This window comes from Antrostomus carolinensis, unplaced genomic scaffold (assembly GCF_000700745.2).
Source record: "Antrostomus carolinensis isolate BGI_N321 unplaced genomic scaffold, ASM70074v2 scaffold9904, whole genome shotgun sequence".
Classification (NCBI taxonomy): domain Eukaryota; kingdom Metazoa; phylum Chordata; class Aves; order Caprimulgiformes; family Caprimulgidae; genus Antrostomus; species Antrostomus carolinensis.
This window is the reverse complement of record NW_010310196.1, coordinates 68,215-87,270: the sequence shown is the minus strand read 5'-3', so window position 1 is coordinate 87,270 and position 19,056 is coordinate 68,215. Positions and strand designations below refer to the sequence as shown.

At 43.1% G+C, this 19,056-nt stretch overlaps 1 protein-coding gene across 1 annotated transcript in view; it reads left to right on the top strand.

The window, feature by feature from the left end:
- BRSK2 (BR serine/threonine kinase 2) overlaps positions 1-19,056 on the top strand; it is a 163,662-nt gene that overhangs the window by 80,278 nt on the left and 64,328 nt on the right. Inside the window, exons 6-8 of the mRNA XM_029084586.1 lie at positions 9,245-9,278; positions 10,155-10,223; positions 13,163-13,309. Of these exons, the coding sequence (XP_028940419.1) occupies positions 9,245-9,278; positions 10,155-10,223; positions 13,163-13,309 (250 nt within the window). The remainder of the gene's footprint in view (positions 1-9,244; positions 9,279-10,154; positions 10,224-13,162; positions 13,310-19,056) is intronic.

The window sequence follows — 19,056 nt, the reverse complement described above, 5'->3', positions numbered from 1 at the left end:
TTCAGCCAGCATGAAAAGGAACAAACCAGAGTGAATCGTGGCTGAGATACTCAGCTTTAATGAGGTGCTCCTCTGTGCACCCAGAAGTTAATTTCCAGAATGGTTTTATCTCTGCTGTGGAGGGGATGAAACTGTGACATTTCCATTCACAGTCATGCAAGGAGTCTCCAGGTATTTCTGTCCATCAGAGTGGGAGGATCAGATGGGGTTGAGCTGTGTGATGCACCTGACTTTGTCAGTAGAGCAAAGCAGTGAGAGTGCAGTCAAAAATTCTTTGCTGTCACAAGCAAACTGCTAAGTTTAGTCCAGAATTTGGGTAAGGCTTTAGATGACCAGAGACCCCTGACTGGCCTCATGAAGATAATCATGGAGCCTGAAGTGTGCTGTGCTGCCTACCTCAGGGTCAGTGTTTTCTGGGAGCTGCTCCTCAGATGTGCACGGTTTTCTGCAGCACTGATGGCTACCCGGAGAAAACCAGAAAAGTTCAATCCAGTTGTGTTTGTGTTGGAGAAGGAGGTAAGGATGGACTTGGTGTCTCATTGACAAAATTTGTCACTGGCAGACTGCACATTGGGTCTTGGTGGTAACGAATCCCCGTTACTGGAAATGTCTATTGTGCAAATCCTGCATAGACACCGCACAGAGGAATACGCCGTAGAACCTTGAGGAGGGTGTGTAGGGTTTGCAGGAATAATTCTGCTTGCCTGCAAGGCAGACTCATGGAGAGATGGTCCTTGAAATGACCAAGAAACACAGTGAATCTCTGCATTCCTCCAGGAGCAGGGGAGCTCTGTGAGCAAACAGCAGACAAGGAAGGAAGCAGAAGATGTGGTAGGAAGCTGCTTCTATTATTTTAGACATCTTTGGCTCTTCCTCCTCTTCACCTATCCTGGCAGTGACCTGCAAAGACGAGTGTCTCTTTCCACAGCAGTTCTTCCCAGCCTGCTGCCTCACAGTGTTTCAGGATGGTAGATACTGTCCCAATCCATCCTGAATTGTCACTAGGCAAGAAGAGTGAGCACCTTATGGTTAAACCTCAGGGCTGGGGCCCAGGCGATCTGAGCTTGATTTCTCTCTCTGCTGAAGGCATTCAGGGTGGTCTTGGACAAGATGTATTACCTCTCTCTGCTTCAGTTCTCCATCTTAACAAGCCATTGCAGTGCCCAAGTTGCTCTGAACATAAATTGCAGTCATTTCTATAGGAGTCTTGGAAAAGTAGGAAGGGTTGGGGCATTCCCTGGACATTGTTCCCTTTTCTTGAGCTAAGAGAGCTTACAGCTAAAATGAAGGATTGAAAGAGGATACTGTTGAGTGACAATTCTTGGGAGCTTGTAAAGATCCTTCCTAATTCCCCATTGCTCCTTACAGAAACTTGGCAGAGTAAATTTTGCCATCTCCACCACTTTCCATTTAACTTATCTCAGCCTCGAGTCCTGCTGGATGGGGATTGCTGCAAGCTGCCAGGTGACTGAGAATCCACAGTAGAGCTGGGCTCTGCTGCCTGACTCCAAATCTCTCTATCCCACCCGAGAACTAGGACAGGACTGACGTGTAAACGTAGCTGGCTCCAGCACCAGACCCGATCTGTGCAGAGGCAGTCGATACGAGACTGACACCACTGCTGATAGCCCCACAATTAACTGGCTATATGCAACAGTTCCCACACATTGGTGTCTCCATAGGGAACCCCTGGCCTGATCCAGGAAGCTGTGTGCACAGGGAAAGAACGATACTTGTTATGATTTTATTGAGAGTGAGAAGAAAACCTTCCATAATGGAGGAAAACAGCAACTTCCAACCCTAGCACAGTCAATTCCTCTGCTCTCAGCTCTCCCTAGCATTTCCTAACACTTTGCAGACCCACAGATTGCCTGGATCTGTCAAAAAACCCCCCAAAAACCCAACCCCCCCCCCCCCCCATATTCTCATTAGGACTAATTACTGTCTCTTTTTGAGCTCAAGGTATTTATAACACTGTGTTTTTGTAGGCAGAGATCATCTCGCTCCCGATTCCCCTACATCTCTATGTGGTGTGTCAGCACACCTGTGATGAGCAGGTAGTTCAGCAGAACCACGTTCAGTTGCCACACACCTCAGTGTCCCAGCACCATTTCTGATTTTAATCAAGACAAATGATACAAGACAAGACGTGATGCTGCATAATATTCTTTCCTCTTTATAATGAATGTGTGCATGTTGTCTGAAACATGCAACTGGCCTAATCCAGTTACTCTTGGGGTTGCAAATTCAGGCTCTTAACTTTGGAAATGCCAGAATTAGTACTTTTTACCCCATCTCATCAAAACCTTCCATTCCCAGCACTGCATTCCCATCTCCTTCCCTGATTTGCCCTCTGATCTTGCCAACTTCTCCCACTCATTTCTGCTCCATACTTGTCCCCACATCCCAGATGATTTTCTCTTTTCCACGAGGCTCCAGCTCTGGTTTCCCCTACCTGGTTGTCCCAGTGAGTTGCTGTCAGTCCTAGATCTGTTTCCCATTGGTTTTGCACTCACTTTGTTTTAAAATTTGATACTTTGCGATAACCCCAGCCACAGCAGCTCATAATATCAGTTTCAGGTAGAAAAATTGTTCTGTGAAGTGTTAACAGTGCAGGTGGAATTTCAACCCTGATGCTCTAGAGAGTTTCTACTAGTAAATGCAAACTGCAGTTTTCTAGTGTCAATTTGAGTAAATTTTTTCTAGAGAACACAAACAAATATTCAAGTTTCCCCTTTGCAGTTGAGGATACTATAAATTTTCCTATTTTATAGGAAAAAACATTTAATTTAGTGGAAATGTTTTGGCCCAAACACAACATGCATGCACACATAAACGTGAAACCAGTCTGAGGCAGATGAAAAGTGAGGAAAATTGTTGTTGTTAAATTGATGGTAAGTCATAAGCAACTTAAAATGAGGATTATGAAGGGAACTACCAAACAACCTTGTTAATAACCATTAATACATCCCAAGGTGTGTTAAAAGAGCTTCAAGTCTGCAAAACCAAGCATTGAGAATTTAAGGTGTGCTGTTCTTCAGGTTGCTAGTATAATATTAATTTAGGCCGTGCACATTAGGATATGGCCATTAATTACGAGCTAGTACAGGTTTTTTTCCAACAAATCTTTGCCTCATTTGGTGTTTGAATGGTGTGGTTTTTTGAATAAACAGCTATTTAATGTTTGCTTTTTCCTCATCATTCATTTTATGGAGCCATTCATAATTTCTGCTCACTGCATTCAAGCCTTTCTGTGGATGCTAGGTAGGATTTTCATCATACTTTCTTAGGTTTGCAAATATTAATTACACTGTTTTCATATTACCTCTGCCACATTGATCTGGTTAGCTCCATTTATATGAGGACACATGATTCTGCAAGATGAACCTCAACCAGTCTTGAGTGTGCAGTTGGATCCTCTGGAGCCTCATATCTCAGAATACTCAGTGCTTGAGAACAGTCCTTTCCTTGGAGAGCAGAGTGCCGACCGACTCAGCTCCATATGGTTATAGATACTGGAAATCAAACTTTGGATGTGTCACACTGTGTGGTGGTTTCAGCCACAGCTCAGACCACACGGTCCTTCACTCACTCCCCTCCCACCCAGTGAGATGGGGAGAGAAAGTCAACAAAAGGGCTGTGGGTTGGGATGGGGACAGGGAGGGCTCACTCACCAGTGATGGGCACGGGCAAAACAGACTCCACTTGGGGAAGAAAAATCCATTTAATTCGTTCCCAATCAATCAGAGTAGGACAGTGAGACACAACAACCACATCTGACAACATCTTCCCCCACCCCTCCCTTCTTCCTGGGCTCCACTTTGCTCCCCATTTCTCTCCCTTCTCCCAGAGCAGCACAGAGGACAGGGAATGGGGGTTCAGTCAGTTCATCTCTGCTGCTCTTCCCAGCATGAGATCCCTCCCGTGGGGTAAAAGAGTCCAGGAACAAAGTGTTCCAACGTGGGCTTCCCATGGAGTCACGGACCTCTTCAGGCACAGGTCCTGGCTCCAGCATGGGGACATCCACAGGCTGCAAACATGTCTCAGGTCCACCACACCTCTTCCCTCCAGCTCCAGGGTCTTCTTGCTCATCATGAGCGCTCAATGTAGTCAGCAACTGCCATCTGGCACAACATACTCCTCCAGCATGGAGTCCTCCATGGCCTACACGTGGGTATCTGCTCCACCACTGAACCTCCATGTCTTCCAAGGACCCTTATTTACCTCCCCTTCCTCTTCTCATTGCTGATCTTCATGCAGTCTTTATGCCCTTTTAATACAGGGGTCTGTTTCGTTTTTTAAAATAAGATCTCTTAAAGGTTCCAAGTCTTAATAATTTGAACTGATATCTTAATTAATAAACTGACTTGCAGATTCCCTAAAAATGTAATTGTGCTTGAGGAGTAAACAGCTGTAGATGGCTGAGGGCTAGATACGGAGTTCTCTCATACAAAGTTAAATGACTGAGTTGAAGCTTTAATGGCAAAACAGCTCTCAACCTTAACTAGAGCTACAACCTTAATTACAGCCATACCCACAGCTACTGCCTTCTCCACAGCCTTAACCACCCACTGCTACTGGGAGCATTTCTCCAGGCTCTCCCTGTCTTACTTCCCTGTGTGATCTGTGGCTGTTGCTTTTTCCACTCAGGATGTTGTAACCTATGTCCTTCTCCTGAAGAATTCCCTTTCTCTGTTTGCTACTCCTCTGGTGTTCCCCTTCTTCTCAGACCTTTGCTCCCCAGCATGGGGGGAAGTACAGGCCACCTTTTGCTGTCATGAGTAGCTTCTGTCTCTGAAAGCCAGCTTGGAGACAGTGATGAACAGGGCAGGAAGAAGGGACTCTAGCATCTGAGCAACAGCAAAACCAGCTAACCGTAGGACTTCAGTGCACCTGTGCAACCTTCTGTATCAAGGTAACTTCATCCATAAGAAAAACAGAGGGAAGGAGACTTCTTGTTCCTCCTTCTCTGCAGAAACTCTGTCTCCAGCTGTGAGGCCTAAGGAATGGCACTCAGAGAATCATAGAATCACAGAATGGTTTGGATTGGAAGGGACCTTCAAGCTCATCCAGTTCCAGCCCCCCTGCCATCAGCAGGGACACCTTCCACTAGACCAGGTTGCTCAAAGCCTCATCCATCCTGGCCTTGAACACTTCCAGGGAGGTTGCAAGCTTTTCTTATTCCCCAAATGGTACCATCTTAAGGCATGGGACCAAAGGACCCAGCATGGACACTCATCTTTGATGGGACCTGGGAACCCATCAGAGAGTAGTATCACACAGCTTTCCCTGATCCCTTTCTTGATCAACAAACTGCTCCTCTGGAAAAGCAGTTACTGTGTATTTCCAGATAAACCGTATGTGGGCAGTTGATTGGTGTGTGCACAGTGCAGGTCTCTCTTACCCACATAATGAGACCTGTAGGTCACAGGCACATCACATCTGCACTGAAGATATGGCCCTGGTTGTCTTGGATCTACTGGAGCTGTGCTGTATCTTGATGTGCACAGACCAAGAACTACTTTTCTACTTTCCCAGATGAAATTCAGGGTGGATACATCAGGGAATGTATCAGGCATTTCTTTCTGGATGCCTGTCTTACCTGTCCAGTGCTGTTCTGCATTTCACCATTGCTCTCTGGCTTATTTACTCTGGTTGAAATCCCATGTAAATGCTTTGCAAAGGTCTCCTAAGATCCTTCAGTTTCCTATGTCCTAGAGTTGTAGCTGTGAATGACCATTCAGAGAACCCTTCCTGCCCCGGGCAGACTAGCCTGGGCAGATCCACGTCACCCTTGAAATAAACACTGCCAACATCAGGGCTTTTTTTTTGCAGCAGTACCCGCAGGCAGCAGCAAGTGCTTCTTGATCTTGCTGAGTGATATACTTATTTGTTATCAAGGGCAGATTGTGGCTTTTGCTGCAGAGCGATGTAGCTGAACGATGAGGAGATGGCCTAGGGGAAGAGGCAGGGAACGTTGCTCTTGACACACGTCTATTGAATAATTAGTGATAAGAACCAAAGAAATATTCATGACTCCGTAGAAACATAAATAGATTTTTCATTAAATTTGAGTTTTCTCTTTAAAGCAGTTGAAGTTGCTCTGTGACTGGCATGATGGAAATGAGTTTTCCACGGATTCTAACTGGCTGGAGAAAACCTTTTAGATTATCCAAGATAACTAGCTAGTGTGTGCTGGCAAGAATTCAGAATGGCTATGCCAGAAACCTGCTCTGTGGGCAGTTGCAGTGCAGCTGTTGAGTGATCCAATCAATCCAACTTGTTTAAAGGATTTATTATAGCAGTTTCTCCACCCATTTTCCTAGATTTTAGCGGAATTTCAGTGGTGCCTTTTAAGACACCTAGCAGATTCCACTGCACTCCAGCTGACCTCGGGATGTAAATACCTTAAGTTCATTTGCTAGTGGGACACATAAATAGGTATGTACCTATCTTGGGTTCTTCACAACACTTACATTCTTCTTCTGAAGGATGTTAGCACAGGATGGTGTCAAGGTGGTTGCATTGCTCAGCATCCACAATTAAGACCTCTGAAATCTTTGGTGGTGTCATCAAATACAAATAAAAACTCAGCAGTGCTCTGTGAATTGGGATGCTGACTCTTTCAGTGCACCCCAGATGGCATGGCCACCTAAAAAGCATCGTGCCGATAGAATATACCATGTAGCATTTGGGAGGTCTAGCTGGAGTGTCTGGCTCAGCCATGGACACCACCTGTAGCAGCCTATTAACGTTCTTGGTGGCTCACCTTCTGCAGGAAAGGCAGCGGTAGCATCATACCTGACAGAAGCTGAAACACACGCAGGACTGAGAAACTCAGACACGCAAAGTGACAGGAGCTCAACAGATTGTGTCTGCGCTCATTTGTTACCCCTGATATGTTTCCCAATAAATCTAATGTGACTCAGTTATACAGAACATGTTAGAACTGATCTTTCTATTTTGAGGTGACTAAACCCAGTGAATGTCCATCATCTGATGTAATCCCTGTGCTCCTGCTGCTGCCATGGGTTTTTCCAAATTCCAGTTGCATTTCTCCCTTCCCCACAGCTCCCATCCTGCTCTCTTTCACTGCTGTAAGCCCCAGTGACAGCTGGCTGTGCTTGTCCAGTCCTGGATTCCAGTCCCAGTTCTGATGCTACTCCTTTATTCTGATTTGTGTCTAGCTTAAAGATGGCCTGTAAACTATGCACCATTTTTATGATAAGAAAAAAAGACACCACCACTAGTCAAACGTTCTCACAAGAATAATTTAACTTGTTTTCTAAAAGCTTGTAAAATCATGCATTAGTCCAGAGACATGATTGTTCAGTGGTTAAGGCTTTGGGGTGTTAAACAGAACAGGTGTAGAGTAGCTGTTGGGTCGCTATAGAGAAGCAAACTCGCAGGGAGCAATAGATGTTGGAGGGCTGGGAGCACGTACATAACATTAAACAACTCAGTGTCTCACTCTGGCCTCACTTTCTCTCCAGCAGTGACCAGCAATATGCTGCAAGACCCCAAATCAGCCCTCGCTTAGTCAAGAACCAACAGTTTTGTTACCGTTACTGGCTGCTTTAGTTATATTTTATATTTCATTATTGTTGCCATCATGCTCTTTGCTACTCTAAAAGCTTTTGCCCTCAAAGGTTTAAGCCTCGTACAAATCCCAGCAGATTCAGTCATTTGAACTCGTGTGAGATATGAATGCTGTGGTGGCATTGCTCTTGTTCCAGTCAGAAGAGTAGACTCATGGTGAGGTTCTGGGCACCTTTTTCAAACCGTGACCAGCTGTAGCTCTTACAGATGTTAAGTAACCTTGTCTGTGTCTCTGTGGCTGCCAGTGACAGAGCTGCCAAGAGCCCAGGTTGTCCGTCCTACCCATTAGGCACAAATCCATTCTTTTTGGTCTCCCAAGGGCCAACTCTGCCCAGCTCTCTGAGGGAAGACACTGGTTTTCATTATCTATTTTGACTCTCAAATTGAGGTTTATAAAACCCAGTCTAAATTAAGACTCTTGGGATCACTACTGGGCAGATAGACCTGGTTAGAATACCCGGGATAACCTCTTAGATGGGGAAGAAGAGGGGTATTAAATGTATTAAACTTCAGAATTCCACCTCTCCTAAAATTTGTGAGCAATCAACTGCGTTTCTCTCTCCTCATTTAAGCTTTGCTGTCAAGGCAGCTACAGTCCCAAGTGTACCCTGAGTTTATTATCATGGTCTGCCAAAAGCTGTGATACCAAATCAGGGCATTCCATGCCCATGGGATGGTATTTTGCCATAAGATAAGTGTAGTGTGTATGGAAATTCAATTAATGGGCTGTCTCACTGGGCATTAATGTAGCATCCTAGCACAAAGGTAACCTCCCTCTGCTTCTGTTTTGCTCATTACTTTTTGAGACAGGTATTGCCCAGCCATGATTGCATTTGTCACAAGAAACAAATGCACAAATGAAGACAGGCTCGGGGACTGCTGGGAGGTGTCAGTATAAACAATGGCGTGATTTGCACACAGGTCTCGGACAGTTTGCATCCCTTTTACTTGTCAGGTTACTTTAATGAAGGCTATAAAATAAATAGCCGTGGCTATAATCTTTAGGAATTAAAATGATTACCTGGCAAGTTGCAGTAATTAACTATTCTCAGCCAGGAATCAAACTAGAGATATATGGGTAGAGGGATGTGAAAAGAATATATTAACTCGCTCGGTAATACTGCTACTGTCCATCCTTTTTATTTTTTTAACAGAAAAAAACCATGTATGTTGAAATTGTCTATCGGCAGCTTTTATGACCGCTGGAGTAATTGAGAGCAATCCTAGCAGAAGAGATGCAAGGCATGGCTCAAGGATACATGTGTTCAATCTGAAAATGTTGTTCTTTTTTATTTCTTACAAAAGGCTCTCCAGCCTTCCTTCTGATGAGATACGAGTTGAAGGGTGGGATTAGAGGGCTGGAATTCTCTGTAGTCACAGAATATGCCTGGTCTTCTCTTCCTTCCTCGCTTTTAAGAAATTCATAATAGGGCCATAGAATTTTGAATTATGCTAGTTCTTGACCATTTTCTGAGTTTCTTAGAAATGCATTCTCATCAAGGTAAGGAAATGAGTGCTGGTTTTGCACACTTGCATTCCATGTAAGTGTGCCTGTTGTATTTCTGCTAAACAAAATGGAAATAGATGCACGTGATCCATAAATACCAGGCTGTTACATGCTCATTGACTGTATTTTGTGTTTCAGATCACCACATTATGCTTGCCCTGAAGTCATCCGGGTAAGTTGGTTAAAAATAGTGTGCATAAATATGTAGGTTTTTTTTAAGTGTCACTCATTACAAGGACACAGGTAGACCCTCTGTACAGGAAATCTGTCCAAGGAATGAGGACACAAGGAATGTAACTACCGTTGTGTTTGTTTGGCTCAGACCTGAATCACGCTGCTTGGACCTTGGAGATGCTGGTGTGTTATTCTCCTAGTAGCCTTCGTGCCATGTGGTCAGACAGCTACAGCAGCCTCATTTAACCTTATCGTTCCACCCAGGGGACGCTGTCCCCCACGCTTCCCTCTCTCTGATGTATCTGTCATTTCAGTAGAAAAACCAGGGCTGACTGTCAGTGATGTTGGCTTCTGTTAAACAATATGAACTGTAATTTCCCTCTACTCTCCCTTTGTTGTTGGAAAATCAGTATTTCAGTGGCCAAGATTTCCCTCTTTTAAAGCATGTTGTTACTGGAAAGCCGAGCAGGAAGTGTACAGACGAGACTGGCGAGACAATGCGATGAATTCACAAATAATGTGACTAGTGACAAGCTCCCTGAAGAACCAGGGATGAAGAAACCACCTTCTTGATGTCCTTAATGCACCTCTGACACCGTTTTAAGTACCAGGTCTAATCATTTAAGAGTTGCCAACCATTCCTCCCCACTTCTGAGCCTGTTCTCGCCGATCTCAGATAAGATTGTAAACTGATGTTCATAAAAATTCAATTAATGGGCTGTGTCGTGGCCTCCTCGTTGAGAAGGCCACCTTGGGAAGCGGGTGGCTGAACTGAAATGTGGGGTTTCCCATTCTCCCCTCTCATGGTCTTCAAGGATAATGAATTCATTTGCTGGTGAGCAGTCTTCTGAACCTCTGTGTCATTGCTGCGCAGGGAGAAAAATACGATGGAAGGAAAGCAGACGTTTGGAGCTGCGGAGTCATTTTATTTGCGTTGCTAGTGGTGAGTCATCTTCCTTGCGCTATACTTGAAAAAGAAAAGAAAAATCCCAAAAATGCTGCTGTATTTAATGGCGGTTCTATTGACATAATGTTCAGATGGGTTTTGTTTTTTTTAGTTCTGCTATTTTTATATCTCTCAGTTGCGTCCTTTCCTTTTATTTCTACATCAGTCCCAAAGGAAAAGCAGGAGGAATATTTCACTCTTCCTTTGAAATGTTGCTCTCCTGCACAGCAGAGCATAGACAAATGTCAATAACTTGTCTCCATAAATGTTTTTTGCTGTGTTGTGATATTGCTGCGTGTTTTTTTGAGTAGAAAGGATGTGCAGGGTTACAACTCCAGGATACAGAGAGTGTCAAATAAGTTGTCCTTCACAGGAACAAAATATGGCTGGGTTTGGAAGTGTTTGTTTTTTCTGCTGTATGTATATTTGTGTTTCAGTAGATATATACATACATTAACACAGTGTTTTATCAAGAGAAGATTTGAGTCCAACAATTTTGTTTCATCCAAGCATTGAACCACATTTTAATTTAGTACACTTGCGAATATAAAACTGAGCCAGTCGTACAAAGTTTAAATTAGTTTCCATCTGGCTTAGTAATACTTTCTTTAGTATTCAAAGTGTGGTATCTTGTAACTTTCCCTTCTTTCGATCAAAGTTGCAATTCTCTCTGCATTTTATTCTCATTTGTGGTGGTAACATAATACTCCTAAACATAAAACAACTGGATGTCCAACCAAAGGCAGGTAGGCTTGGCATTTGTTATCCATTTCCATAGTATAATGTAGGAAAATATAGTTCATGTTCATATAAGCATATACCATGTGCAGATTAAACACTGTATATGAGAATAGATTTTATATGTGTGTGTTAAGTTTTTTATATCTATGGTAGTTCAAATCATCATCTAAAATCACAAAAATAACAAGCCTGAAGCTTTAATGTCCTTGTACATTTATTAGTAAATCTAATTGCTTCACTTAAATGTTTTATTTTGGGAAAAGCACTTGTACAATTACAATCAGAGGTACATTCTGCACATTATTTTTGTTTAAAATACTTGGAAATTTTAAAGGATTTTTGTTTCCAAAAATATGCTGATAATTGTTTTAATGGCCTGAATTAAAATACCTTGAGGTAATCTCAGTATGATGCTTTAATTCACTTTAAGCGATCTTACTCTTTTTTCTTTTTAGTCATTACAATTAGCTGACATTTTTGAAGTTTAGATTTTTTTATGTTGATGTTGCAAGGAAAGAATTTTAACTATCTCACTGGTTATAGCACCTGGTCATCTATTGCTCCTGAGCAGCTATTTTCATAGCTGAGAAAATAGAACTGTATAATGAGCTCTTAACATAACTTCTTGAATTTGTAAAAATAGAAGAGAGAACGCATCAAGATGGTTAGGATTTGTAGGAGTGGGCTTTTCATTTTCAGAGGGATTCTCTGTCAAGATTTGGTGTCTCTGTTGCTGCATCTTCATCTGTTCCTACATCTCTACATGAGCCTGCAAAACGGTTGAAATAAAGCTGTTCTTGATGGAGAGTGCAGAGCTCTCCAGTTAATTATGGCAGGACAAACACAACAAAAAGTCTCCAGCTATACTAGGGGGTGGTAGTAATAGAAGAGCTGTAGTGGTTACCTTCAGGAAATGCCACAAAGCAACCTTGCTGGGTACAGCGTGGCTTAAACTGCATTAGCCAAAGTACTGAGCTATCAGAATTGACTTTCCTTTAAGTCTGGAATGGTTGGGTAAAAAGTTGGTAAGTCAGGAGACTGGTTGCAGAAGACAGGGAGGCTTGCTCCTCCAGGCCACTTGAATAAAGAAACACGGGTGAGTAGTGCCCAGTAGCAGTTCCATCAGGTGGGGCTTTCTGAGGCTTCTGTAAATGGAGCTGTTGGTCTCCATAAGACATAGACATGGGATTGCTCATACAGATGCACTACTCGCTGTAGTAAGAGCAGTGCCAGCATTGACAACTTAAATCTTCATTATCACAGCAGCTGACAGCTTGCAGCTTCCCACAAACCGTCCTGGAAATCAAGGAAACTCGGCATCTACTAGAATTAGACAGTGAAGGAAGGAGGTGAGAATATCCAGGAAGGTGCAGACTTGCTATAAAAGGGTAGCAGCTTCAGTTGGTGAAGTTCTCCTAAAGATTTCAACTTCTTCTTTTCCTTTTTGTCCTTGCAGCAAGGATAGGTCTTTTGCTGCTTTTCGTGGCAAGCTGATGATCTATTCAAAATGTAATTTCAGCTAAAAAAAAACCTCAAGCCATTCACATTAGTGAGCTATGGTAGGGAAGCAGTAGGAACTGATGACCTGACCACAGCCTGGGGACTGGATGGAGTATATTAAACAGGTAGAATGTCTGCTGCTTCCAAAGGCTAATGTTGGTTAGGATTTCTTTCAGCTGTGTCATTTCACTGCTCCATCAGAAAGAGGATGTTCTTTACTGAAAGTCTCTCAAATGCTGTTCACTTCCTTTTCAATGTCTGCAATAAATGTGTCTCAGGAAGATTAAAAATAAGGAGACGATAAATATTGCTACTGTGAAAGTATGCCCAGGAGGAATACCAGCAGATCAAAAGCTCGAGCTGAATTTCAGTGAATCCATGCATCTTTGGTGAATTTGCCTGGAAAGGCAATTTCATATTTTGTATTATGTTTCATACTGGTAGTCATTTTCTAATTAAAGGTCTACTGTAGAAACTATATCCTCAGTTTTGTTTCCTATGTTGGAGAAAATACAGCAGCACTAAGAAATTATTTATTTTCAAAAGGTTTTTTTCATTTATTATAATAATTCATTAATGAGTTGACTGCCTCTTTTCTATTCTCTCACCATGTTTGTCCTGACTTTTCTCTTTTTGCCCTCTCCCATTCCCCTTCGCTCGTCTCTCCCATCCACCACCTGGTCACATCCCTGCAGGGTGCCCTGCCTTTCGATGACGACAACTTGCGACAACTGTTGGAGAAGGTGAAACGTGGAGTGTTCCACATGCCACATTTTATCCCCCCGGACTGTCAGAACCTTTTGCGGGGGATGATTGAAGTGGATGCCTCGAAACGTCTCACGGTAAGAAGGCATTTGCGGCGAATCGTGTGAGCGAGGCTTTGTTTGTCACCTTGTTGCAGTTAACGGTTGGATAACTAAGGTAACTTGTTGATTTACTGCCACTCCTGTGTGTTTTCCTCCTGAGCAAAGAATGAGTGGAGTTGGTGGAGTCTTTGGGAAGGAGTTAGTTACCTTCTCTTTTGAGTCACGAGGGTAGATGACCTTTGTGTCTCTTCTCTAGCCTCACTTTTCTCTTTCGTACATAAACAGTGGGCATTTAGAGGAAATCCCTCATAATCATCGTGGTGCTGTTGACCCATTAGCACATTTTGGAGTCCACCTCAGTTCTCTGGCTCTCCTGGTTGGTACAGCAGTTTGTCAGGGACATGATATAATTGTTTGTAAGTCAGAACTGTTAGGACTGTTATTTGAAGCTTTGCTATTAAGCAGAGTGAGCTTTTCTTATGTTTCTGACAAAAGTGGTGGCTTCTCACTCCATGCCACACAACCTGCGTTGCATTCTATCCTGCGTTTGCTCTGCAGCATCCTCTAGCAGCCTCAGAGCAAGTGTTTTCCAGTCTGCTCTTTCATCCTGTGCCCGGTGGTCCTGAGCAGGATGAGGCCCACAGTGTTGAACTCCTGGCATTCAGCACTGAGTCTTTGCATCTATAGGATACATCCCATCACTGCAACAGAGACCCTGCAAGGGTGAGCGCTGTGTAGTGATTGTATCCTTCTTTAACGCTGTGTTAATATTTTGGGGAATTAAAAAAAAACAACAATTAAAATCATTTTGGAAAGCAAGATTGCCTGCTTGTCAGCAGAGCTTCTGCCTTTATGGGTACATTGCCCTTGTAAATCCTATTGTCAGGCTGTGGTGATGATTTTATACAAATTTACTAAGCTCACAGATTCTGAGTGGGAGTATGTATAAAGAAATGTAAATTTAAAACTCCTCCTGGTTCTTCAGTCTGCTAAAATATTTATAAATAAACTCTCAGATCACTGCTTGGCCTCTCTGCTGAGATTACTAACAACAACATCAGTCTGTGCCAGCTGTGATGGTGCTTTTGGGATGCAGACACCTGTCTGCTAAAAAGTGAACTGAAACTCCCTCCACTCCTCCCACTCTCTTGACAGTATTACCTGGCAGCTGCAGCTGGGTTTTTCTTTGGTTCACTATGAAACCAGGTCATGCTCTATTTGGTGACGTAGGTGAAAAGTTCTTTATGCTATTACTAGTATCTCTACTTTTGCAAACCCAGTAGCCATCACATTTGCAGTATGTAAGTAGCAGTGATTGGGGGAAAAAAAAGCCCGCAAAAAATATTAGCCACTTAAAAGGCCTTTTATAAACAGATTTTTAAAGAAAGAAAGAATATTTTTCCAAGTATTTTCATGGAAGGAACACTGCAGAGGTTAGGGCTATACCCTGAGACAAGACAGCTGTTCTTCATGACCAAGAAAGTCACCAAGTCCCTCTCTAACTTAGTTTCCTTCCCATAATATATCAACATAACAGTTTTTCTGATGTTTTTTTATTTTTCTCTCAGAGATCTTGATGCTGATGGTTTGAGTATGCCAGGGAGGGGATCATCAGATGTTAGATCTTCTTCTTCTTCAAAATGTTCTGACTGAGTTTCCATAGAGCATAGTCCCTAAATGTTTTGAGTTGTGAAATACAGCAGAGAATGTACATGTGTAAGAGAGAAAACAGTTAAAGGTACATCAAGGTCCCAGAGTGACACCCCTCCCTCCTGCTTTTCTTGATCAAAATTCTGCTCTTATTTCCTTAGGGAGGGGAAAAAAAAAACCCAGAGAGTTATTGACAAGCACTAACCAGTGAATTGTGAATAAGAATTTGCAATAAAACATACGCAAGAGCTGAGAGCCTTGAGAAGAAAAAGGATAGCTCTTTGTTATTAGCTACAGTCTTATTTTCCTTATTTTAGGGACTCTCTGTCTGCTGTCCCCGCTGCTGTCACACGTCCATGCTGTTAGCGTGCCGCTTGCTTCGATTGCCAGGCGGAAGGGAGCTCTTTGTTTACTGCACAGGAGCTAGGAATACAGCGTTCATTTTGAGGAGAGCTCTGAATTCTGGTTTAGCTGTGTCCTGTGAAAAGGGTGTAAATATGAGTTTTATTTGGAAAGTTCTATTCCTAGAAAATATCTCACTGGAATCAATTTGGTATTTATACAAAGATTTGAGCAAAATTGTGGCTTGGGTACAGTAAGTATAGATCGAGCTGTTACCATTAGTGATCATTTGCTCAGTATCTCACTGGTGAATTCAGCAGAAAAATACAGTGGAATGTAAGGTCACTAGAATTTTTTTTTTCTTTCATGTTTCCCCTTCCCCTCTCTGCTTTGTTCCTTTTTTTCAATTGTATCTCTTTTCCTTCTCATCCGACCGCATTTCCCTCCCTGCAGTAATTGCCATTTCACAGCACACCCACACCTTCCCCAGTCCATCTGTTAAAGTGATCAACAAAACCAGAACTAGCGTCCGCGTTTAACTGCCGTCGTTCAGCTGCAGTGTTAGAGCCCGAGAGGATTAATGGAGAGGAGGGTACTCAGAATTATTGTTGCTGGCCCTTTCCTGCCTGAAGACATAGACATTACCTTTCTTTGTCTGGGATTTCTGTACGGAAAGAAAACTTTATTATCACAGAATGTTGGGGTTGGAAGGGACCTCGAAAGATCATCCAGTCCAACCCCCCTGCCAGAGCAGGAACCTAAATGAGATCACACAGGAAGGTGTCCAGGCGGGATTTGAATGTCTCCAGAGAAGGAGACTCCACACCCTCCCTGGGCAGCCTGTCCCAGGGCTCTGGCACCCTCACTGTAAAGAAGTTTCTTCTCAAGTTTAAGCAGAACCTCCTGTGTTCCAGCTCACACCCATTGCTCCTTGTCCTATCGTTGGGCATCACTGAGAAGAGCCTGGCTCCATCCTCCTGACATTCACCCTCTACATATTGATAAACATTAATGAGGTCACCCCTCAGTCTCCTCTTCTCCAAGCTAAATATCATAGAATCACAGAATCCCAGAATGGTTTGGGTTGGAAGGGACCTTAAAGATCATCCAGTTCCAACCCCCCTGCCAGCAGCAGGGACACCTTCCTTTAGACCAGGTTGCTCAAAGCCTCATCCAGCCTGACCTTCAACACTTCCAGGGAGGGGGCATCTACAGCTTCCTTGGGCAACCTGTTCCAGTGTCTGACCACCCTCACAGTGAAGAACTTCTTCCTAATATCTAATCTAAACCTTCCCTCTTTCAGCTTAAACCCATTTCAAGATGTCTTAGTGGAATGTTGTTCACACTCACTGTATATTACGTAGCCTCAAGTATGGTTAGTGGGACGTCCTTGACCACTCTCCTTTACTGGGCCTGTTTTACTAGGCTTTAAAATAAAAGCCTAGTAAAAAAAAATAGGCTTTAAAATAAAAGAATCCATGTTTTTTTCTTTGAGTAGACTGCAAAAGTTGATCCTGCTTGCTGGTCGTGATATTTCTGACCACCTATATTCATGAAAGATTAAATCAACCAACCAGTGAGTACTGAAGTGGTCAGTGTTTTAGAGAGCCTGACTGAATAGCACAGCCTGAAAGAGCTCCACTTGGTCCACACAGATGATGTCTAAGAAAGGTTGCATTGGTCATCTGAATATTCATTAGAGGTAATTACTAGGGAGAGAAGGATTATTTAAAGTAAAGGAAGATACTGTCATAAAAACAAATATATGTCACATGGCCTTACCTGAAAGTAGGCTAGAAATTAGAAGAAGCATTTTAGCCATATTAGTGGGGTTCTGGGACAGCTTTCTAGTAGGAGTGGTGTCAGGACGGAAAAGGGAACTGGTTTTAAATTTGAGAAGGTTTATGGATGGGAATGAGTGCTCTCGGTTCCTGCAGGACGGGGTTTCTTTTAGTGATGTGCTCTTCAGAAAGTGAATGCTTTTTTCTTTGGAGGTTTCAAATGACTCAGCATCTCTACAGCAGAGAATTACAGCTCCTGTGGTGGAATCCATTTGCATTCTCAGCTGATACTTTCTTCTACAGAAACACAAAGGCAAAGTGAGGAGAGTAAGGAGCTTTTGGTCCACTTCCCTTTTAAAGATGGATGAGCATTATTGAAACTTGGTCTACAGAGCAAGGTGGATCGGAGCAGATATTGCAGAATCAGCTAATCTGATAAAGTTGTTATTGTCCCAGTGCTGACATTTTATTCCAGAATGACTCATCTTCAATGTTGGGTGTCCACATATTCTGAAATACCTGTCCCTGAATATTATCCACCTTCAATTACACATATTCTCAAAATCTCCTCTCCTATTTTGTTTTTTCTTGGGTCTCATGTGCGCTAGTGATGGAACACAGCATCTAAAGAATGTTAAAAAATGAACAAGACAAAACTCACCTGATTCCTTCCTCATTTTTCTAGACGGTCTTATGGTGAGGTGCCTATTACATCATTTAAATCATCTCACTTCACCACCTGCAGAATGGAGGTAATTGTCTAGTTGATGTATTAGGGCTGCAAGCTTTGGGCTGCCAAGGCCCTCTTCGTGCTCCATGGATGTAGCACAGTGATACCTCGCCCTTGTCAAGGTCCCTGGAGGCTGCTATGCCACAGTTGCCACTGCTGCCACGGGTGATGGTTTGCACTGCCAGCTTGAATCCTTTGGTCAGGAAAAGCCTCTATCTTGCCATTGTACAGTGGCTTTAGAGCTCAAACTAGAGGATCTTCTGAATGAAGAAGGTTCATCTGAGGTATGGGTTGATTTAGTGCACAGACGGGTTTGAGACTGTTCCCTTTCTGGATGGGGAAGTTTGAAATTTGACATGAGTTCAAGCCCAGAAGCCTTCATCCATATCCACAGGCTTTGAGAAAGTTTTTCTTCAGGTCAGAACTTCTTAGCTTGGCAACCACTCTGCTGAGATCAGTGCCAAGGATGTAGACAGTGCTGCCTTGTTTTCCATCTGCCTGTCTGTCTCCATCTGTTGTTCCCTGCCTTCGAATTCAGACGTAAGCTCCTTGGGGGAGGAGACCTCTTTCTCTGATGAGTTTGTACAGCTCTGTATCACGATAGATCTCTCATCTTTGAGTGGGGCTCCTAGATACTACTTCAGTATACAAGTGTGATATATGTTGGAAGTATTTTTTAGGTAAAGCCATGAAGGAATTCCCCCTCTCCTTCCATGACAGCATTTTAGCTTGCAGAAGTCTCTCCTCTGACTATGCATGTGCGATGGATCTGAGCATGTGTTCTTGTTTCAGGGATGGCGTCATGAGACAATTGCCTGCAGTGGCTAGGAGAGATTAGGAAGCAGCATTTTTACAACTTCCATAAAATGGCATTAAATTTGGCGAACTCATGTGCAAACAGCAAGAAGAGCCCTCTGGGAAGTGTTGTTAAATGCCTTCGTCACTTAAACGCATTTAAACATTGTGTTTAAATGAAGGCAGGAGGAGTGAGATGAGCTCCCACTGTGTACCTCCCTCCCCTGCACTGCACAGTAAAAAGCATCCAGACTTCTCCTTGTCAAAACCCATCGCCCTCCCATAACCCTCCTGTCACTTTAATGCAGATGAAAAGCAACAAAGCATTAATTAATTACCTTTAAAAAAGCAGAGAAGATGTTGGCAGCAGTGAACACACTTGTAATAACATTTCGATGCGATGACGTTTGCATCAGAATAGAAATCGGTTTGGTAGAATCCGTTTCCTCTCTGGGTTATCCCAGCGTAGTTCCCAGCAGTGGTTT